This window comes from Podarcis vaucheri, assembly GCF_965113315.1.
Source record: "Podarcis vaucheri genome assembly, chromosome: 4".
Classification (NCBI taxonomy): domain Eukaryota; kingdom Metazoa; phylum Chordata; class Lepidosauria; order Squamata; family Lacertidae; genus Podarcis; species Podarcis vaucheri.
The window spans coordinates 58,023,455-58,046,843 of NC_138762.1; the positions used below are offsets into that span (position 1 = coordinate 58,023,455).

Sequence of the window (23,389 nt, forward strand, 5' to 3'; positions counted from 1 at the left end):
TAGTGACTTTTTTATAGTGACTTACCATTGAAACTCTTTAATTGAATGTCTGTAAATGTTTTAAGATGTGAAGAAGCCATAAGATCCAGGGCAGCACACAGATACAACATTTAAAAGCAAAAACACAGTAAAAAAGTTTTAAAACTGAACAGTCTAAGAATAATTACAATTAAAGAGTTATAAAAATGGTCTTCCATCCAATGATGGGGTTGGCAGGCCCAGTATTCTCCAGCCACCAAATGCCTGGCTGAACAGGAATGTTTTCAACTTCCTCCTGAAAGTTACCGTAATAATGACAGAGACAAACATACCATACAAGCAGGTGGGTTCGGCCCAGTCAGCCAGCACAACCCCAACCATACCTACTCAAGCAAGTCCTATTGAATTCAGTGGGGCTTCTTCTCAGCTGTGTGGTGTTAGGATTGCAGTCTTAAGGAAACTGAATTTAGGTACCATTGGAATCAATGGGAAATATTGTCATGTCTTAAATCCCATGGATTTCAGTGGGAATGAAGTGCAGTGAAGTTGGGCCTACGGCCAACTCCATGCATCAAACCCCCATTGCATCTCTGTAACTGATTTATTTTAAAAATGTGGATTTGTTAAATATGAACTATATGATGCTTGGATTGAACTGTATCACTATTTAGCAGGCTATCCGAGGCTGCCCCTGCTCTTATAGTCGGCCCCACGGGTGGGGTGAGGAAGCATCTCTGCAGTGTTTGTGGGTTTTTCTTCCATCTGAGGCTCTTCCAGCTCAAGCGCGCAAGATATTTCCTGATCCAGAGCCTACTGCACTTACGTTGGGCGGGGCCAGCTTTCCTGAACCCCAAACCTACAAAGAAGGCGGGGGGGGGGTAAGAAGGTAAAGATGCAGGGGTCAGGCGTAAGGCCCGCTTCGTCCGGCATCCGGCCCCAAGGTGCCTTCTGGGAAGCTCGCCAGCAGGATCCGACCACAGCTGCGCTCTCCCCGTTGGCGATCCAGGGAACTTAGTTGCTACGCCGGGCACCATCCTCTCCGCTCCCCGCCCCTTCCCGCTTTCCTTTCTGCCCAGATTTTACTTTTCAGTTTCATTTCCCCAGATTTTGTCCCGGGGAAGAGGCGGGGCGAGGGATGGTGCTAAATTGCCGGCCCGGAGATCCAGAGGAGACTGGCTCGGAGTCGCTTCGGTGGACGCAACAGCCAGCGATCCGGCAGTGGGACAGATCGCCACCCAAGATCTCCGCTCCGTAAAGGTGACGTTTCCCCTCGACCCTTTCGACGCCTTGCTGTTAACCGAGTGATAGGCAAACAACTTTCCAGGAGAGATTTCATTTTATCCCGCAAGAGGGCGAGCGACGCTGGTTGCGGCTCCGCCTTCCCTCCTGGAAGAGCCGAAAGGTCTCGCTAGGTCCTTGGAGGCGCTTCAGCCTTTCCATTTAATGGGGCGAATAAAGGCTTCGTGGGGCGGGAGGGAGGGGCCATGTTCTCGGGCCCCTGGCTTGGGGAGGAAGGGCGGCGTTGATTGGCCCCATTGCGCTCTGCCTTCGCGCCCCAGGACGCAGCAGGTGGGAAGCGTCCCGCCCGAAGTCCTGTTGGATACGGGGGTGGGAGGGTCACTCTCGGGGAACCGAAATTGGTACTAAGAAAGGGGGCGTGGGGTTTTGGTTAGGGGGCGCAGACCCTCAGACTCGTATTGCTTTTTATTGATGGGGGGGGGTCTGCCCCCTTGGCTACGCCAAGGAAGGGGGCTCATTTCCCTCTGGCAAGCACGCGAAGCTCCACAAAACAGCCTGAGGGACGCGGTCGGGTTGTCGTTCTTTCGCGGTCCTGTAGCACCAGCCCAGAAGTGATGCTCCGCTCCGGGCGACTCAGGCTGTCCGGTTCAGAGAGGCGGTGTTTTCTGAGGGAAGACTGCTGGCGCCCCTTGTGGCAGAAGCGAATAGCGCTGAAGCCCCTTTTGTCACCGGATATGAACGCTCACTGTAGTTTTGGGCGTTGGCTCGTTCTTGTTTGGAGCCGCGCTAAAAGGTTCCTGTTCCAGGCAGATGCAGAGCTTGATGCCCCCTTGGTGTGGGGAAGAGCCGAGGATGGAAGTGTCAGGTGTGGGTGAACGCTCCAGAATATATTATTATTATTATTATTATTATTATTATTATTATCATCATCATCATTCCTGCTGTTGTTATTCTTACCATTTCTATTATATGCCACCCTTCATCAAAAGATCTCAGCGGGGTTCACTTTCAGGTGGCCTCCAGGCTTTTAAAGGTTCTCTAACCATGTTTTAAGAGAAAGTAATAATCTGAGCAATCCTGCTCATAGTTGTGTATAGGACCACAAACTAAATATAAAGCAGGAGATTTGCGATCAGGACCTCCCATATTTGTCCCCACAGCTGGTATAATGAAAACAATCAGATTAAAAACTGCAGCTTTAGGAAGGGGGTAAGATATTCTTTCCCACAGTTCTCTCAGTTAAAATCCCCCCTCCGGCAAAGTTGCCGTGTTTACCCCTGTAGGGCAGACAGCAGCCGTGTATGTAAAATTGGAGAAAGGGGCAGGGGGAAGGGGAATTAAAGCCCCTCCACCAGTGTCATGATCTTGATCTGATTCCCCTCTCCCTCCTACACACACAACTGGTTTTCTATCTAAACATTTGTTTTCTAAAACATGGGAGAACTTCCTTAGTGTAAGAATGGCACAAAAAAACCTGGGAACATCGCCATTTTATCAGATTTCGCTTACTGTAAATGGGAGGATGCATCACAGACAATAGATAAATGGGATAAAAATCGAATTTTATACAATGACCAGGAATAACAAAATATATTATACTATTCAGCTGCTTATCTTATGTTACTACAGTTACGTCATATGTGTTATGGATAATCATGCTGTGTTTTCGTTTTGTTTTTCAACTTTGAATTAAATGTTGCAGAAATCAGACCATAAGACAATCATTTGAAACACATGCCAGGACATCTTTTATTTTCCTGATACATATGTCAGGAGAGTCAGCTTGCACCTTTGTGTCATAGACATTATGAACATGATACAAAGTGCAAAATATTTATACAGTAGCTGAACAAAACAAAAAAACCAGGCGCACAAGTTTATTCCTCAAACACACTGGAAAATTATAAAAGTTGGAAGAGGATTTTGGCAAGTTACTAAAATAGGGTTGCCTTTTAAATATCAGTTTGTCTAGCAGCTTTCTTTGCGTTACATGGAAGTAAGTCTGCCATTACACATATTAGAGCATTTTTGCACAACTCTGTTCTTGTGGCTAGAGCAGAATATGAATCAAACACTTCCGTCCTTTGTTTCACACACAGTCAGCTGTCAATTATCTAGAAGTCTAGGCCTCATTGATTTCGTTAACATTTTTTTAAAGTGTGGGAGAACATAATCACTTAGCAATGAGCAAATTCTTGAGAGAACTGGCTAGGAAACAGAGTGAAAATGATGTATTGAGAAACGACAACAGGGAAGAAGGTAGGAACCTGCCACCTAGTGGACAAAGATTGAATTATTGACATTGCCTTTAAAAGCGTACACAAAATCTACAGTAGGACAATACACTGGTACATTGGTTCCCGAACGGCATAGTGGGCGAACAAATTGGCTCCCGAACGCCGCAAACCTGGAAGTAAGTGTTCCGGTTTGCGAATGTTTTTTGGAAGCTGAACATTCATTTCAGCTGTCGGCATTGTTTCTTGGGCCAATCAGCCAATCAGAAGCTGCGTCTTGGTTTTCGAACATTTTGGAAGTTGAGCGGACTTCCAAAATGGATTGAATTCAAGAACCATGGTACCACTGTACCTTTACTAAGCCTACCAGGTATTGGACATCCCCCTAAAGTGGATTTAGGATTTTTTTTCTTATGGGCCAACATGTTTACTTTTGTTTTTTCAAATACCAGGAGCTCTATACACAAGTGGGTTCCTTGCCTTTTCTGCAGGGCACACAATGTGTGTGGTTTGTACAAAGAGGGTTCTAGAAGGTTTCTTCTTGTTGTGATCGAAGGTTTATTTCCATGTGAAAGAAACGGGAAGAAGGTTTTGGGTGTTTGGGTTATTTCTCTGGGAAGCTGAGTATAGCTGGTTTCAACAGGTTTTGTTGTTCATTCTGTCAAGGTCATACTGACTAATGTAGTAAGGCCAGGAGGAGCCTGGGTCTCACTCACTTTCACTTCTGTCTTTGTTCTAGTGTTGTGTTTCTTTATGCTGTAGTGTTAAAGTTTAGTCTTACTAAGTTTGTAAGTTTTATTGTAAGTGCTGCAACTGGATTTTTATGGACTGTGTCAATCCTAATTGTTTTGGATTTGTGACCATTTATGCTCATTTCCCTTCAGTACCAGTAAAGCTCTGCTGGATGAAGTACAATTGCCCCTGGTCTGTTGTTTTTTTTTTTTTTTGGAAACTCTGCTGTACGTGTTTAAGTTTTTTCCTCCGGTGCTAATGTGACAGTGACCACCTGGTTGATACCCTCAGCCTTAGAGCAGGTGCTTCGTCACAATCTGAAATCCTGTGGGCGCTGGCCAGCTGACAAGAGTAGCAGGGAGTGAAGACAGGAGTTCTTTGCTATCTTCTGCTACTTCAGAATAGTGGTAGTGGTGGTAGTGAACACAGCTGGCTTTGAATTTCCGTTTGTATTTATACTTTATGCTTATGGGTTAAGAGCCGAAACCTGGAAATCCTTCATTTGCATCTCTACTCCTTTCTTCTTCTTCTGATGCCTTAAAGACTTAATACATTTATTGTGGCATAAGCTTTCAAGGACTGCAGTCCTCTGTATCAGATACACAAAGTGCTGTCTTGACTAGGAGGACGGATAGCACTTCACGCACCTGCTGTTGACTGCAGTCTGTGAAGCTTATGCCATAATACACTTATTTATTTGTATTTATGGTGCAACAGGAACTCTTGTTTTTGCTGCAAAAGACTTAACATGCCTAGCCCTCAAGAAAAGGGAAAATACATTATTGCAGACAGGCACATGGTGAGGGGGAAAAATACACACGGTGACATTTTTTAAAAAAATCCAATTTATTTAAATGAAAGGATATGCAAGCTTGCAAAAGCAGAACTTGTTTGCACAGGACTCTTCCTTTTGAACTTTCCCCTTTGTTTGGATCTGAGAGAGCAGAGTTTTATAGTTCTAGCTTTAGAGTTTTTTAATTCAGCTTGTATAGCATTCTGACCTTACCTGGAAGTAAACCCTATGGTATACAGTGGGAATTGCTTCCAAGCAAACCACATAGGATTGCACTGGAAGTGTATTAAATATTGAACCATTGTTGGACAAAGATATTATGCAGATTGACAGCTATCTTGCATTAAGATGGAATGTAAAATGCTGTGCAGATGTTATCCTTTCGTTCTGCTTATTTAAATAGTTAAGTTGAGAATAGTGGAGACAAAAATTCCAGTGTATCTCCTGCTTCCAGATCTCCATAAATATGTGCATGCCCCATTTTCACCCACCCACATCCACAGTTCCAATCCAGCCCCCATCACTGCTTTGAGCTTTTCTTATTCTTGACAAAATGTCTAATATCATTTCAGGAATCAATAAAAGAAAGTCCCAGATAACTAAATGTTGAAGTCCTCTTCCTGGCGTGAGTCTCCATCTGACCGGCGCACTCGGAAACTTAGGAACAGACGCTCTTCAGATGAGGAGATGGATAACCAGTGGAATCTGCAACGAAATGGGACTGTAGACACAATCCCATCACTGTTGCCAGAAGAAGCTAAATCTATATCATACTTTGCTGCACCAAATGTATTTGCTCCATCAAAAATGGAAGGCTTTGTGTTCAGTGCCATAAAACAAGAGGATGTGGATCAACTGGGAAAACAAAACCAGCCTAATAAAGTAAGTCTTTTGAGTTAATATGCACCTTGTTAGCACTGAAATCCTGCAATTTAGAGCCAACTTTTTACTCAAGGTTGTGCATTCTAAACAAATCTAGGATTGTATGCCTCAGAAATCAGATTACTGGCCAAGAAAATATGAAATTAAGTGGGTCTGCATAATTACTCTTATTTTCTGAAATTTATCCTGCTGCTTCTCCCTTGAGCCCTGCTTGTAACTAAAGTCATACCTTGGAAGCAGAACGCCTTGCAAGACGAGCATTTTGGCTCCCGAACGCCGCAAACCCAGTGAGTGTTCCAGTTTGCGAACGTTTTTGGAACCCAATCATCCAGTGTGGCCTCCGATTAGCTGCAGGAGCTCCCTTGGTTTCCGAATGTTTTGGAAGTCGAATGGACTTCCGGGACGGATTCTGTTCAACTTTCAAGGTATGACTGTACTGGATATCTTACTCGGCCACCCCTCTGGCTTTGGAGAGTTTAACAGGTGTTGCCCACACACTCTCAAGAGTATAGGCTCCTAGCCATAAGAGCCTGTGTGAGGGTTCAGGGAGCAGATGTTGGAACAGGACCCATTACAAGACTAGTAGGGGAAGGAAGGATGGATGGAGAGGGGAAACCACAAGGGAGGCCACTGTCTTCCTCTCTAGATGGCCAGTTGTCTTGAGTGAGAGGGAATCTTTCTCATGGGAACTAACCTGCCTGGTGTGTTGTCTCTTTCTGGAAGGAGACTGGTTATGAATCAACTACGTTACTGACGTTTGAGAATGATAAGGAACACAAATTCTGCTCATGGTCCTGTTGGAATATTCTGGTTGCTAGGCAATGGAAAATTTCTCCAGCAACAGGTGTCCTTATCAGGGCATGTGATCAAGGAAGTCTGGGTCAGTGTAAATGACTACAGTCATACCTCAGAAGTCGAAAGGACTTCCAAAATGTTCTGAAACCAAAGTGTGGCTTCTAATTGGCTGCAGGAAGCTCGTGTAGCCAATTAGAAGCTGCGGAAACCCTGTTGGACGTTTGACTTCCAAAAATAGTTCGCAAACCGGAACACTCACTTCCAGGTTTGTGGCGTTCGGGAGCAAAAACATCCGAGAACTAAGCTGTTCAAAAACCAATGTGCAATTGTATGTGAATGAGTCAGCATTAGGTATCTGGCCAGATGGCTAAAAAGAGAAAAAGATTATGTTGCTTTATTTGCTTTGTTCATTAATGACCAGTGTGAAGTTTTGTAAATAACATATACTCTAAGAAACAGGACCAGATTGTGTTTATTCCTGTAATGGGAATTTCACTAAGAGACAGCTCTTAGTAAAAGATGCAGAAAAGCCTTTCTGTAAAAAGGAACTATTCTGCAGAAAGAAATGAAAACCCAAGAGTAAGATGCTCACGCACTAAAATGAAGTGCCTAGCCTGGTCTAGAACCACTGCTACTTTTTGTGCGTGTTCAGTGATCTTTTTGATCCAAGCTGCTCCTATGAGTGTCAGTGTTTGAAATACAATTCTGGCTTAGCTTTACATCTGACCCAAGGGCGGTTCTTTTGTTTCTTCATCGTAATTTGTTTGAATGAAACAAGCCCCCACTTTAGACATAACTTCAGAGATTGTGTTTTGTGGTCCCAATTGCGCAAAGCAGGAGTTTTCTCCCTATTCAAAGCAAACCATTAACCACGGCTCAGATGATTTATGAATAGAGCCACATACTAAAATGGAAGTGAACTGTGTGTGTGTGTGTCTTTAACCAGAAACCAGAAAACACCTTATTCAACCAATACGAAGAGAAGATCCGCCCTTGTATTGACCTCATTGATACTCTGAGAGCCCTCGGAGTGGAGAAGGACTTGGCATTGCCAGCAATTGCAGTGATTGGCGATCAGAGCTCAGGGAAAAGCTCAGTTCTGGAAGCTCTTTCTGGAGTCGCTCTTCCACGGGGCAGTGGTGAGAATTACCGCCGGCTTTTCCTTCTGGGAAGCTTTGAGGATGTGCAAGTTCAGAGATTTTTTAACTTCAGTGTTCCTACGTTATAAAAGGCATTTTTATTTTCTAAAGTTACCTTCTCTTTGGTGTCTGCCTGCATTATTTTAACATCTCGGAGGGTTGGATACACTTCAAAGAAAGCAATGTTCCCAGTTAGAAGTCTGAGAAACCAAATTGATTTTTAGAAAGCTTGGTGTAATATTATCGGGGGGTGGGGAATGGCACTGTTCACCTATAAGGTTAAGTGCAAAGATTTTAAGATAGCTGCCTACATCTGCAGTATAGCTCAGATTATTTATGGAGGTCCATTTTAGGAGATGATTTTGCCCTAGAACTAGGTGTTGTTTCATCATAATCCATGGGATTCTGCCTGTTTTTAGCAAATCTTTAGGAAGTTTCTGTGAATCTGAATAACCTATACTTTTAATGAATTGGATTCTCTTCACGAACAGGCATTGTCACCAGATGTCCCTTAGAACTCAGGCTAAAAAAGCTGCTGCCTGGCGAAAAATGGAATGGGAAAATCAGTTACCTGGGAAAATATATGGAACTTGCAAATCCTTTGATGGTAGAAATAGAAATAAGAAAAGGTGAGTGTTGTGGTTTCCATTATATTCAATAACAGATCGTTATTTTCTTTCTTAATTTCCTTCTGTTATAAATGAGAATACTTCTTCAACTAAATTCTATGTATAGTCCCAAAACCAGTGATGGGGTTTACCAGAAAATTTAGGGTAATTTTGCACTGGATTTTTTTAAAATTAAAATAAGGTTTCTTAGAAAATCTTATCCAATTTAGTGTATTTATTTTACTTGTATTTAGCAAACAAAGCTTAACACTTGAGAACAATGAAGCTTCTCACGTTGTATTTGACATTGATTGTCACAAATGAACTTATGAACTTATAGAAAGTGCACTGGATTTTTTTCCATTCCACATTGCTGGCCAAATATCTTCAATGGCTAAAGTTTGGGAGATGTGGAAGCAAATGCATTGCTGAAATCAAATGATGGCTCTTACGTGGCTTCTATAGTATTCTTTTAACCTTCCCCAGCTTTCCCTATTGCTGTCCTTCAGCAGGTTTTTTTCTTAGGTGGGGGGGAGAGTCTCGTGGGCATTGTGGTGTCACAGATGCCCCATGAAGGGGTCTCAAGTCTGCAGTGATTGGCAGCTGCTGTTTAGAAGATTCAGGCAGAGATGTTTCCCCCAGCTCTTCTCTCCCTGGAGATGGTTCAGAGATTGAACCATGGGTCCTTCTGTATGCAAAAAACAACAGCCCTTAAAAATAAAACTGCACCATTGGAAACCAGAATTAACTTTTACATGAAAATTTATAACAGTTCCGTTAACACTGTTTGATAAACATAGCCATATTAACCTTTCCAGTCTCAGAATTATAAGAAGATACAGTCATACTTTGGGTTGAAATTGCTTCAGGTTGAGCACTTTCGGGCTCCGCGGCAACGCGGAAGTAACATAACGCGTTACTTCTGGGTTTCGCCGCTCGCAAGTGTGCAGACAGTCAAAATGATGTCACACGCATGCGCAGAAGGGGCGAATCGCGGCACGCACAGCCGCGGCTTGCATTCGCTTCAGGATGCAAACGGGGCTGCGGAATGGATCCCGTTCGCATCCTGAGGTACCACTGTACTGATTTTCTAAAGAGTTTTCCTTCCTGCCAAGTTTGGCACCTGTGTTGTATAACAAATGGTAGCCAGAAGAGGCTGCCAGTCCTATGACATGAGTATCTGAAATGTTGATGTTAAAGTTTTTCTTGCTTTCTTCATTCCAGCTCAGAACATAATAGCTGGTGATGGAGTGGGCATTAGTGATAAACTAATTACCCTTGAAATTAGATCTCCTGAAGTTCCAGACTTGACTCTGATTGATCTGCCAGGGATTGCAAGAGTGGCTGTGGGTAATCAGCCAGTAAATATTGGAGATCAGGTAAAACACTAAATATCTTGCCCAAGAGAGCTTTCTCCATAAGTGTACTGCATTCCTTACTAGGTTTCTGCTCCTTTCCTGCTGCCTCTTGCAAGCTCCCAGTCCTGGTGCTTTCTGCCTACCCCCTAAACTGGCAACCCCAGTCCTCTTTCAGGCTTGCATCTTGCCCAGTATATGATCCTGCCTTGATTCCTGTACTAGCTTCAACTTGGCCTAGGCAACTTTCTATCAAACAGTGAAATAACTAACTATACAGTAGCTCTAACAGCAGTTCTGTTTGTCTTCATTGCAGATCAAAAAGCTGATTAAAACATTTATTGATAAACAAGAGACAATAAATTTAGTGGTGGTTCCAAGTAATGTTGATATTGCCACAACAGAGGCACTGAAAATGGCCCAGGAGGTGGATCCAAATGGAGAGAGAACGCTTGGTAAGGAGGCAAAATAATTCTCCTTAACTTTGATAATCTTGCACTGTTGAAATGAGAACGTGCTTTTCAGATCCCGAAATGTCGGTATTTGTAGGTTGTTGTTGCTTTAAATGGTTCATGGTCACTATTTGTTTAGTTCCTTAAGTATTCTTTATTTATCTCACTAACCCACATGAAAACATCTGTTTCTTTTTTTCCTCATCATGAAGACAAGCCAAAGGTCCCCAGTTCTATATAGGGAGTTTTGCTGGAGTGGCAGCTGGACTTTATTCAGCACTGGCAATGGGACAACATACTTCATCGTACCTGAAAGTTAGCTTAGGGAATTCAGGGGAAGTGGTGGTTTCTCCATAATGTTTCAGTTGGCCCTGGTTCAAAGACATAATATTTTGCTTAATTCTACTGCAAGAAAGTAGAACTCTTTGGCCTGCATGATGGTTTTTGAGCCCTTGATTTTGCCAATGCAGACAAGATGATTTCTATACAAGTGTGAACAGTCCTTCAATTGTGCGTCACCTTTGCCATTTTGTATTATGTTGGGTTTTTTCCTAATGTCTTTCTGTATTTCATCCCAAGGGATCGTGACAAAGCCTGACCTGATGGACAGAGGAACTGAGGGGACAGTTGTGAACATAGTGAGAAACCAAGTCATTCCCTTGAAAAAGGGATATATGATTGTGAAATGTCGTGGGCAGCAAGATATCCAGTCCAACATGACCTTGGCCTCTGCACTCAAGGAAGAGAGAGCATTTTTCGAGAAACATAAATGCTTTAGGTACTCATAGACTAGAGAGTGATTTTTAAGATAATAGTATAATTACAGTTACTTAAACGGCCTCAGTCCTATATACCTGAAGGAGCATCTCCACCTCCATCGTTTAGCCTGGACACTGAGGTCCAGCGCTGAGGGCCTTCTGGCGGTTCCCTTATTGCGAGAAGTGAGGTTACAGGGAACCAGACAAAGGGCCATCTCAGTAGTCGCGACTGCTCTGTGGAATGCCCTCCCATCAGATGTCAAGGAAATAAGCAACTATCCTATTTTTAAAAGACATCTGAAGGCAGCCCTGTTTAGGGAAGCTTTTAATATTTAATGCTGTATTGTTTTTAATACTCGATTGGGAGCCACCCAGAGCTGCTGGGGAAACTCAGCCAGATGAGCAGGGTATAAATTATTATCATTGTTATTATTATTGTTATTATTATTAAATATTTATAAACCACACTTTTCACAGGAAGCAAAGTAATATTGTGTAAAACGTAATGCAACACTAAAAACATCAGTGAGTTTAACTGCAATTGTTAGCATCAGATTTTCTAGTAAACATTTTCTTTGTTCCCATACAGTATCCTTCTACAGGAAAAAAAAGCCACAGTCCCCTTACTAGCCGAGAAACTGACAAGCGAGCTTGTGGAACACATTTCCGTAAGTTAGCAAAATGACACTTTAAAAACAACAACAATGAAACATCAACCCCAAAGTTTGTTTCTTTACTCATTACAAGTTTTTTCCCCTAGCACCATATACATATTTTCTTTCTTTCTTTTTTCTTTTTAGAAATCTTTGCCCACTTTAGAAGAGCAAATAAGATTTCAACTCCAAAAGACAGATACTGAAATGCAGAGATACGGCAAAGCCGTGCCAAAAACCGATGGCGAGAAACAATATTTTTTAGCAGAGGTAAGTACACTGATGAGGACTCGTGCTAAACGTTTCTAGTCTTAATAGTGTTATGCAGACAACATATGTCAGTGTAAGAGTATGTGAGCCTTGGAGGCATCCAGAACCAGCAGCCAACGTAAGATAAGTCATGAACCTGTCTTTGCTGTAAATCGAAGATGCTTTTTGTCATTTGAGTTTCTGACCTACCTCACTCTGTGTACAACCCATTCAGCTACTTTTCTGTTCTGCCTACTGGAAAGCTATGTATTGAGTTCATAAGGCGGAGAAAACTTAGTATAGTTATACACCAACAAAAACTGAAGTTAGCTTGTAACTCTATTCCCACTTACCTGGGAAGAAGCCTGATTGAACTCAGTGGTACTTCCTTCATAATGGATACCCATTTGAATTCTTACATACTTTGTCTCTTACATATTCTCAATTATTTTCTGGGATGAATACTTCCTTTTTTTCCCCTTTTTTTTTTATTCCATACAGATCAAACACACACAAAAGATCAACAAAATACAAACATACAAAAAGAAAAAGAAAAATTCTCAATCACAACAAAAAAAGCACACAAAGTTCTTATTTCCATAGTTTTTCCATAACATATTTCTTTCTTTTGGGACTTCCTTCAGCTTGGCCGCAAATCATTCGGAGTAAATGAGCAAAGTCACACGTTTCATCTTTTATATTGTCATTGTGTCCAATTTTGTTCTCTATTTTCCTTATGCAATAACCTTAGTCTGTCACAGTACATCTCTAAACCCCCTTAACGTTATTTGTCCATCACTGATATTTTCCAGATAGTTTACATATTTTCCCCAGTCCTTGATAAACACTTGATCTTTTAAATATCTGATCTTTCCCGTTAATTTGTCTAGCTCTGCATATTCAGTTAATTTACATCTCCACTCCTCAACTGTTGGAATTTCTTCCTGTTTCCATCTTTGAGCTATTAAGATCCTTGCTACCGTAGCCGCATAGTATACCATTTTGCAATCCTCTTTTCTTATCTCTTTATGTAATATTCCTAATAGGAAAGTTTCCGGTTTTTTTATATATGTGTACTTCAATATCTTTTTCAGTTCTGTGTATACCTTTTCCCAGAACTGTTTTACCTTTCCGCACTCCCACCACATATGGTAGAAGGTGCCCTCTGCATCTTTACATCTCCAACACTTGTTATTCACCTTGTACATTTTTGAGAGTTTTACAGGTGTCAAATGCCACCTATAAAACATCTTCAGAACATTTTCTTTTAGTGCCGTACACGCTGTGAAATTCAGACCATCTTTCCATAATCTTTCCCAGTCCTCATATTGTATACTGTGGCCTACATCTTTTGCCCAACGAATCATCACAGATTTCACCTCCTCGTCTCCCAGATTCCAGTCTAACAGCATTCTATATGCTTTAGATATATTTTTCTCCTTGTTGTTTATTATTTCCGTCTGGAATTTTGAATCTTTGTCTACATACCCTCTTTCTTTAATATCTCTACTAAGCATCTGGTTAATCTGTTGGTGACCAAACCAATCGTACACATATTCTCTAATCATCTCGTAAGGTTTGATTCTCCATTTCCCATCCACTTTAATTACTAGTTGGTTGTATGTTGCCCAGTTACCTCCCATATTGATAGTTTTCCTGTTTATTATTTCGAGTGGTGCTAACCAGTGAGGTGTTTTCGGTTCCAATATGTTTTTGTATCTTTCCCATACTTCTATTATCGGTCCTCTAAAGATATGATTGCTAAATCCCCTGTGTACTTTCGTTTTATTCTTCCACAGGTAGGCATGCCAGCCAAAGTGGTTGTCGAAACCCTCCAGATCGAGTAGCTCCGTGTTTTCTAGTTTGACCCAGTCTTTTAACCAGCTTAGGCATGTCGCCTCATAGTATAACATAAGATCTGGCAGCGCAAACCCCCCCTTTCTTTTACATCTGTGAGTAGTTTGAATTGAATTCTGGGTTTTTTGCCCTGCCATATGAACCTCGAAACTACCCTCTGCCATTCTTTTAGAGTCTTACTCCCTTTTATTATAGGTATAGACTGGAACAAAAACATCAGTCTTGGTAAAACGTTCATCTTTATCATGTTTATTCTTCCCCATAATGATAGTTTTAATCGTCCCCATTTCTCTAGGTCTTTCCTTATTTCTCTCCATACTGGCTCATAATTATTTTTGTAAAGGTCCATATTTTTAGATGTTATCCAAATGCCAAGATATTTAACTTTCTTTACCGTCCCTATCTGCCATTGTTGTTGAATTGATTCTATTGTCTTTGGGTCCACATTCTTATATATCATTTTTGTTTTCATCTTGTTTAATTTAAATCCAGCCACCTTTCCGAATGCTTCTATTTCTCTCATTATCTCTCCTGTTGATGTTAATGGGTCTTCCGTCATCACCACTAAATCATCGGCAAAAGCCTTGGTTTTATATACGTTCTGACCTAAGGTCACTCCTTTTATATTTCCGTTTTTCCTTATAGAGTTTAGGAGGGTTTCTAACACTGTTATAAATAGTAATGGGGAGAGTGGACATCCTTGTCTTGTACCCTTCCTTATCTTAATCTCTTCCGTTACTGTGCCATTTACAATCAGCTTGGCCTTCTGATCCGTATATATTGCTTTCACCCCGTTATAGAAGTCACTGCCTACACCCATATGCTCTAGGTTTCTTAACATAAAGTTCCATATCACATTATCAAACGCCTTTTCGGCGTCGATAAACATCATTGTAACTTGTTTGTTAAACCTAATAGATAAGAATTCTAACATGTCCACAATGTGTCTTATGTTGTCTCTCATCTGCCGACCTGGCAGGAATCCCGCCTGATCCTTATGGATAACATCTGCCAGTACATCTTTTAACCTTCTTGCCAGGATTCCTGCATATATCTTATAATCTACATTCAACAATGAGATTGGTCTATAATTTCTGACATGAGTTAAGTCCGAATCTTGTTTGGGTAGGAATGTGATAAACGCCTCTTTCCAGGTTTCCGGGATTTCCCCTTTCTTTAATATTGTATTCATTGTCTTTTTTAGAGGTTCCATAAGGACTGATTTCATTTCCTTATAGTAGCTTGCCGTAAGCCCATCGGGACCTGGGGCTTTTCCCCTCTTCAAATTTTTAATTATCTCCTCTATTTCCTTATTTTCAATAGGTATATTCAATCTTTGTTTTCCTTCCAGTGGAATTTTTTGTCCTCCTTTGTCTTTCAGAAATCTCTCTATCCTCCTTTGTCCTATCTTTTCTTGATCATTGTATAAGTTGCTGTAGAAGCTTATAAACTCACTCCTTATTCCTTTAGGATCAGTTCTTTCTTCCCCCTCTACTACTATTTTATTGACTATCCCTTGTTCTTTCCTTTTTTTAATTTGCCAGGCAAGCCATTTGCCTGGTTTATTAGCATGTTCAAAGTTTCTTTGTCTAAATCTTTTAATATTCCATTCTACCTCCCTATTTATTATTGTGGCAAACTGGGTTTGAAGAATTTTTATTTTTTCCTTTGTTTCTAAACACTTGGGTTTCTGAACTAATTTTTGTTCGTTTATTGTTATTTGTCTTAGAATTTCCTCTTTATTTTTTTCTCTGTTTCTATTTTTAATTGCATTTTGTTGAATAAAAAATCCTCTTATGACCGCCTTGCTGGCATCTCTGGGATGAATACTTCCAGTGATTACGTTCAACTAATCTTAGGCCTCCTGTTTATTAAATAGTCATCCTGATTTGCTTGCACAAAGCTTACATGGTGGTTAGATATTGTCTAGTCTTCGCTGAGCAGTCATTCAGATTTGTTGGTTGTTTATCCCACACTTTTGGGGCATTTTCCCATCACTATCCAAAGTGGATTGTGCCAGAGTGCTTTAATTCACTTTCATTGCACAAACCTAAATTTCCAGTATTCTGTTTACTCTTTCCCACAAAATACTGACAATCTGGAGTCAACTATGACATATGCATTCTTTCTAATGTGAGCCATTCAGTTCCAAAATGATTACATTGCTCATAGCTTTATGGAGGCAAGTTCTGGAACAAATTTTGGGTGCTTTTTTAAAAAAAAAATTGGATGAATGTGTGTTTGTCTGCTTGGACACATTGCCAGTCAATTTGCTTGATCATTTTAACATTATGGACTTGCTGTCTGAGTTGAATTGATGTCTGCAACATAATTATTTATGTATTTCAGAAAATTTATATACTGCTTGATTGTAGGGGGGAAACTCAAATTGGTTTACAAAAAGATAAAAACAAATCTCTTTTAAAAAGTACACCATAATTAAAAACATACAAAAAGTTAAAGCCACAATAGAATAGACTAAAATAAATTAAAACTCATCAGAGCAGGACTTTCTAAATATTGCTAACATTGCAAAAAAAATAACCACTCATTATCATTGCTGAAAAAACACTTTGTTCAGATTTGAAACATGCACAAATCAAATTGTCTTTATAATCAACAAACCTCATTGCATCTCTTTAAATTGTTTGCTTTCACAGAAAATCGAGCACTTTATTGCAGATGTTGGAAGCACAGTACAAGGAGAAGAAAGTGTGTCTGAAAATGAAGCCAGACTGTTTACCAAAGTTCGTAAAGAATTTCAGAAATGGGGCGAAGGAGTTGCTAGTAGTGGCTTAAAAAGTAAGTACAGACTACACTGTGTCTAGAGCAGCTCCTGTTTTAATAGCATCACATGTCCCTTCTAAACTGAGTCTCCAGGATTACAAATGGCTACCTTAAAATAAAAAGGTGTGTGCATTTAAAAGAAATGCTGTACAAAGAACTTTGTTTTGAGGTAAGATGTTAAGTCCAGCTTATCCTTGTCTGGAGATTTTATCAACCTTAAATAGAAGGGACGATGGAGTAACAGACATGATTAGTTACAGATAGGTAGCCGTGTTGGTCTGCCATAGTCAAAATAAAAAAATACCTTCTAGTAGCACCTTAAAGACCAACTTAGTTAGTTCTTGGTATGAGCTTTCGTGTGCATGCACACGAAAGCTCATACCAAGAACTAACTTAGTTGGTCTTTAAGGTGCTACTGGAAGGAATTTTTTTATTTAGACATGATTAGGTTTAAGCAGGATGCATCCTAAGATTTTGTGTTATCAGGCACCTGGGAAAAGCAGTGGAGGATCTTCGGTTGCTTTTAAACCAACTGCAAGGCTCCTAGTTCTATTAGAAACACATAGAATAGGAAGAAACATTGCAACCTCTATTTGGAACACCTTAATAAAATACGCTACTGATGCTGAATTTTGTTGCTGGATCACAAATCCCTTCACCTCTGACTATTGACCATGCTAGCTGAAAATTAACAGTGGAGAGTACTGTGTTAGATAGGGACCCCTGACAGTTAAGTCCAGTCACAAACAACTCTGGGGTTGCGGCGCTCATCTTGCTTTACTGGCTGAGGGAGCTGACATTTGTCCGCAGGCAGTTTTTCTGGGTCATGTGGCCATCATGACTAAGCCACTTCTGGCAAAACCAGAGCAGCGCACGGAAATGCCGCTTACCTTCCCGCTGGAGAGGTACCTATTTATCTACTTGCACTTTGACATGCTTTCGAACTGCTAGGTTGGCAGGAGCTGGGACCCCTGTGCTAATTTGGGGACTTCTGTAATGAAAAATGATGGTGTAAATTAAACAAACCTATCCTGATTTCAACTAACTGGTTCCCAGGGTGATTTACTGAGCTTTTGTAAATCCGTGACAAGTTTTAGGGGTTTAAAAAAAATGTTTTTCTTCCTGCAGTTCAAGAATCCCTACTCCCTGAGAAGTGGAAATTTGAAAATCAGTATCGTGGCAGAGAGCTTCCTGGATTTCTCAATTACAAGACGTTTGAGATGATTATAAGGAGATATATCACCAATCTAGAAAGGCCAGCTGTTGATATTCTAACTAGAGTTACAGGTAAGTCCATTTATTAAATTCAGTTTTCTGGCTACTGGGACAGTGTAAGTTGTTTTAAATGTTGCAGTTGTACCCGCCATAGGGTGAAAGGTGGGTAATAAAGGGGATTGATTATACATAACATAAAAATATGAAAGGGGTTTTCAAATACTATCTATATATACATGCAATGTAAGTGATTTTGCTTGAGCTGTGAAACCTCCAACATTTATATTTTCGTAAAAGGGCTGTAGGAAAAAATGAATGGAGTTGTTAATGGTTTGAGTGTATGCAACATTTTTACCAAAATACGTGTGAGAAAACAAGAAATTATTTTTCTACACAGATTCTGATCATTTGGTGTATTCACTCCCCCCCCCTTTCAGAAATAGTGCGTCAAGTTTTTGTGGCGATTGCTAAAAGCCATTTTGAAGGATTTCATAATCTTCATTCGGAAGCCAAGGTAAGAACAACATGATGCAGATTCAAACTCTCTTGGATGTGTGGAGCTGCTGGCAGGGAGAGGACGCTTCCTGAGCTCCCCCATTCATTATCTAAACATGATCATCAGAAAGGAGTGTCCCTGCCTGAAACCATCCTACTACAGTGGTGCCCCGCAAGACGAACGCCTCGCGAGACGAAAAACTCGCAAGACGAAAGGTTTTTTCGTTTTCGAGTTGCTTCGCAAGACGAATTTCCCTATGGGCTTGCTTCGCAAAACGAAGCTTGCCCCCGCACCCCGGACCTCTTTTGAAGCAAGCGGCGGCGGGGAGAAGATCGCTTCTCCCCGTTGCCAGCCCCGCAATCTCCGGGGACAGAGGGGAAGGCGCGCGCCTTTTGAACCAAGGGGCGGCAACGGAGAGAAGCGATTCTCCCCGCTGCCCCTTCCCTTGCTTTAAAACAGGTCCGGGGACAGAGGGGAAGGCCCGCGGCGCTTCCCCTCTGTCCCCGGACGGTCTCCATAGGAACGCATTGATTGATTTTCAATGCATTCCTATGGGAAACCGTGCTTCGCAAGACGAAAAACTCGCAAGAAGAAAAAACTTGTGGAACGAATTAATTTCGTCTTGCGAGGCACCACTGTATCTGCTGTTGGCCAGCCATGATTACATGTAATGATGGGCTAAACTCTGGTTTTATTTTGGGGAAAATTCTTGGAATTTGTCCCTTTTCTGAAGAAAAAGCAGCTGTGGGGCCCACACCTGAAACATGCTCACTGGGACTCATCACCAGTTTCCTGCTGAAAATTAGTCCCCTCCTTAGCAGTAAACAGTATAGAGGATAGAGTGCATCCCTCACCCAGTGGAAGAGCAATTCTGGGTTGCTCACCCATGATTGCTTATTTTTCTTCAAAATAAACATGAGCAGATTTTAAAAAGTTACGATAATGTAACATTCAGTTGGCCCCAGGTACTGTCATAGTGGGACAATCCCATTTGTTTTGTTTCTGTTATTTGTTGCAGTTAGTTTCTCCCCCCCTTTTTTCCGGATCACATCTATTGTATTCCGGCATCATGCTAAAGTACAGTTCAGTGAGACATGAATGATCCTCACTACCTCCTCGGCTGGTGGGCTCCCCCTCTTTCCCTCTGTTCCTTTTGAGCAGCTGGGAGGATGAGTTCATAGAATTTCATTTTTCAGCCATCCCTACTTTCCCTGTGCTAATAACTTGCTTTACCCATTATTGATACCAGCTAGTGCCCAGTAATGCTTTGTTGGATATGGGCCTTAATTTCTGTGTAACTTGATATCAGCTTGCTGCTTCTTGTGATCTGTTGAACCATTGTTCAGAGGTTAGAATAAGTCTGCTATTTTCTGACTTGTTTATTTCATCTCATTTATCTCGCTCTATCTTGGATTGTGCCATCTAACATGTGCCATCTTCTGGGCCTCTTGGCCTGTGCTATTCAACTCACCGGGTCGGGATGGGACCAGGTTCTCCCCTACCCCCCCCTCTCCTGATCATGAATTGCTTGCTGCTGTAATGAAAAAAGTTGTGCCCTAATTATTATCCACACACTGGTCTAGTCTGTGTCGCTCATTTGGTCCTTGGTGTGTGTCAAAATTGTGCATATACCACATGTTTGCATTTCTTCTTCTGCATCATTTTCCTTTTAATCTAGCTCTGCTGTTTGTAGAAACTGGATGGGCAGTGCTGAAAAAAAATCACAAGCTGGAGGAGGGGTGGAAGTTTAGTTTTTCGCAAGCAGCTATCAAAAGCAACAGAACTTGTATGCAGTGAAGCAGAGTATTTCAGAGTATGAAATAAATTCAGTTCACAGAACCGGGTTTCTCTTGGTGCCCTACTCCCCCTGAAATGTTCAAATGTTAGGCACATAGACACTTCCATTTGTTGTACAGTGGTACCTCAGGTTAAGAACTTAATTTGTTCTGGAGGACTGTTCTTAACCTGAGATACCACTTTAGCTAATGGGGCCTCCCGCTGCCGCGCTTCTGTTCTCATCCTGAAGTAAAGTTCTTAACCTGAGGTAATATTTCTGGGTTAGCGGAGTCTGTACCCTGAAGCGTCTGTAACCTGAAGTGTCTGTAACTCGAGGTACCACTGTAGTCTTTTACACTGGAGGAGAGCTTGCAGAATAAGTGGATTTAGGGAGCTTGAGTGCAATGTGTGGTAAAGGAAGGCAGTTTGAGATTAAAGGTCATGGGGAGTACGTGTGGGAGTGTTATGTCCAGTATCTCCATATGGAATAGTCAGATGTGATTCCTTCTATGCTACATCACTGGAAATGTCTGTTATTTTTGCCTTTCACAGAATAGAATTGAAAGTATTATGGAGAAACAAGCAAAGGAAGCTGAAGCTATAGTCAAGATCCAGTTTGCAATGGAGAAGACCTTATTCTGTCAGGACAATCACTACCAGTCATGCTTAAGAGCTGTAAAGGAAGCTGCAAGAGGGGGGGAAACCACAGCGATAGCTGAAGAAGGCACTGCAATCGCTGAAACAGCTTTTCATTTGGAGGCATACTTCAAGGTGAGTTACATGGCATTCCTGAACATATTTACTCAGAAGTAAGTCCTGTTGAATTTGGTGGGTCTTACTCCCAGGATCGCAGCCTCAAGTCACCAATATCATTTGTACCCGTTTGACTTTGATTATAATTGCTAACAATATTGCATAGCAAATCAGATTGAACTGAGAGCTCATGATCACATTCATTCCAAGATACTCCTGGTTTATCATGAGCCTCATTTATAAATATGCTATTAAGTCAAAGGCTCCCACATGGCATCTTCAGTGCTGTGAGGTTATAATGCTAGCCTTCCTTGCCTGGCCCCCCATGAGGCTCAGATGCCATTGTGGCCACCCAATGTTTTATCTCCAGCAGTGGGTATATTTTGCTCAGTCGCAATTTTTCTCCCCTGCCATTATTCCACTTATTTCCCCCCTCAAGCAAGACAGTGCTGGGTCATAGACTGCCCAAGTCTATCATTCTTTACCACTGCTCATTCAGAAACAGAATTACCAACATGTGGAAGTTACTAATTGCAGTGCATGCATCTTTTTTTCATTTCAGACTGTAATCCAACGTCTCTCCTCCCAAGTTCCCCTCATTATCCAGTACTTCATCCTCAATAAATACGAATACAGGCTGAAGAATGAAATGATGCTGCTCCTCAGTCAAAGGGAGAATTTGAGCCTTCTGATCCAGGAGCGCACAGATGCTGCTGAACAGAGGCAGTTCTTGTCTGACCGCATGGATCGCCTGGTTCAAGCTCGGGACCACCTAGCAAAACTACTTGGCTAAAAATGTGTGCTTCCGCTGCTGCTTCCGGAAGGCTAGTGCGCTAGACAGCTTCTGGGTAGATTATATCTCTCTTGCTAAAAGATGTGGTTCATCACTTGCAGTTCGTGAATCTGGAAGAACTTTGCTTACTCGCAAACAACCCTTAGTGCCGTGCTGTGCCTTATGCATTAAACTTCTCAAGGACAAACTGCCTCACAGCCACTTTGACTTAGATTCCATCAGTTTGAATTGTTCAGCATAGTAGAAGGGGGGAGCAATATATGCAGTATTTTTTTATTTTTTTAAAGGAATGTGGGTACTCATAAATTGATAAAAGTGGCAGCACAAAATGGTTGTAATGGGCAGCAAAAAACAGTGCTGTGTGGCTGAGTACTGTCACCCAAAAAGTGTTTATGCTTTTAAGCTCCATCAGAGGCAGATTTAGATCAGCTCAACCAGTTCCCCATGCTGGGACCAAGGGGGTGCCTTCCCAAAGCCAGTAAGCGCTGGGGAGGCGGCGTGAGGCTGACAGGGTTGTGGAGTCCTCCTGCCTCCTTCCCAGAAGCCTTTGGGAAGGGGGGGAAGTCACATTTTGAGCTATTGTTTTTACAAGATTGCCATGCTCTTCATGCAAAGAATAGCAACCACTTATCACATATCTGCTCTTGTGTGGGGGCGATGGGTGCATTAATTTCTGAATAGGGGATATCATGCAGTTTTATTGAAATCTGTTGTGGCCAAAGCACTTGGAATGGGATGCAGCCTTGAAGCTGCTTGTTCATCTGCTAATTGTGTCCTTTTTGCTTTTTTTGTCCTTCTCATGAGTATTTTATGGGGACCGTATCTTGTTTATTTCTAAATGTGCCTTGGGGGGCCAAAAAATATGGGGCAGGGAAGTTTACTTCAGATTCACTAGGTTTCTGTGGCTTCTGCATGGAAAGTACTGGAAGTGGGTGATGCTTGTGGGTTGCAGTTTGTTCTCTGTGCGGTGTCTGTATGAAGCCATGTAGGAATTTGGGTGACATCGAACTCTTGCACACACCAGTTGGTCAGCTCCTAAGTCAGAAGATCAGTAATGATCCTTTGTGACCCACTCTTGCCTTTCTGGCAGCAGGCACACACTTTTATTTTACCAATGCTTCTTAAATGGTAGCGGAATTTGGTGTTCATGTGTAGGGCAGTAGTGCCTCCCGTTGGCTCTGTTGTAATTTTTTATTGTACAATAAAAGGGGGAGAAACTATATTTTATGCATCTTGTCTGGTTCTGTCATAATTCTCAAGCACCACCGTCAGGAACTCTTCGGGGTTTTTTCACAGGCTTCAAAATAAGTGCCATGTTTAAAATGCTTTTTTTAAAAAGCATTTTAATCTTTCCTTCCACTACAGGCTCCTTTATAGTGGTGGTCGCTGTTCAACCTCCTAAGGCATCTTCTGCTGTATTTCCACCCAGCTTGCGCTGATACTGGAGGTTCCTGTTTGAATCTTGTGTTTTAAAAGCAATGATGCAGGAAAGGTTTTTACCATTCTACCCTGTTAGGCAGCCTCTGCCCCTCCAGATGTTTACAACTACTGCTCCTATAATCACCATTAGCCATGCTCTGTGGCTGATGGGAAATATGTGAGGGGGTCACAGATTGCTTGGCCAGAATGTACCATCCTAATTCATGTCATGCTAAAGATCCAAAACAAGATTCCAAATATGAATAGAGTCATACCTTGGATCCCAAACAAATCAGCTCCCAAAAGTGAGTGTTTCAGTTTTCGAAAGCCGAAAGGGAAGCTCCTGCAGCCAATCTGAAGCCGTGCTTTGGTTTCCAAATGTTTTGGAAGTCAAATGGAGCTTCAGAACGGATTCCGTTCGACTT

At 41.7% G+C, this 23,389-nt stretch overlaps 1 protein-coding gene across 2 annotated transcripts; it reads left to right on the forward strand.

The window, feature by feature from the left end:
* The first annotated feature begins 1,078 nt into the window (after positions 1 to 1,078).
* Positions 1,079 to 22,765, forward strand: LOC309531683 (interferon-induced GTP-binding protein Mx2-like). Of its 2 annotated transcripts, none has more exons than XM_082221330.1 (14): positions 1,079 to 1,236; positions 5,550 to 5,859; positions 7,601 to 7,793; positions 8,285 to 8,422; positions 9,626 to 9,780; positions 10,073 to 10,211; positions 10,788 to 10,986; positions 11,556 to 11,634; positions 11,767 to 11,889; positions 16,386 to 16,527; positions 17,641 to 17,799; positions 18,165 to 18,241; positions 20,552 to 20,770; positions 21,315 to 22,765. In XM_082221330.1, the coding sequence occupies exons 2-14, from the start codon at positions 5,581 to 5,583 to the stop codon at positions 21,543 to 21,545; spliced, it is 2,133 nt and encodes a 710-aa protein (XP_082077456.1). In that variant the 5' UTR covers positions 1,079 to 1,236; positions 5,550 to 5,580; the 3' UTR covers positions 21,546 to 22,765. The 2 variants fall into 2 exon arrangements, with proteins under 2 accessions (XP_082077456.1, XP_082077457.1); XM_082221331.1 differs by lacking the exon at positions 1,079 to 1,236 and adding an exon at positions 1,963 to 2,085.
* Positions 22,766 to 23,389: the final 624 nt, after the last annotated feature.

Bases quoted from the DNA above. Each gene is read 5' to 3' on its own strand.
- LOC309531683 (XM_082221330.1), top strand. From the start codon at position 5,581: ATGTTGAAGTCCTCTTCCTGGCGTGAGTCTCCATCTGACCGGCGCACT. The intron at 8,423-9,625 runs GTGAGTGTTGTG...TCTTCATTCCAG, and splicing joins AGAAATAGAAATAAGAAAAG to CTCAGAACATAATAGCTGGT. The intron at 9,781-10,072 runs GTAAAACACTAA...TCTTCATTGCAG, and splicing joins CAGTAAATATTGGAGATCAG to ATCAAAAAGCTGATTAAAAC.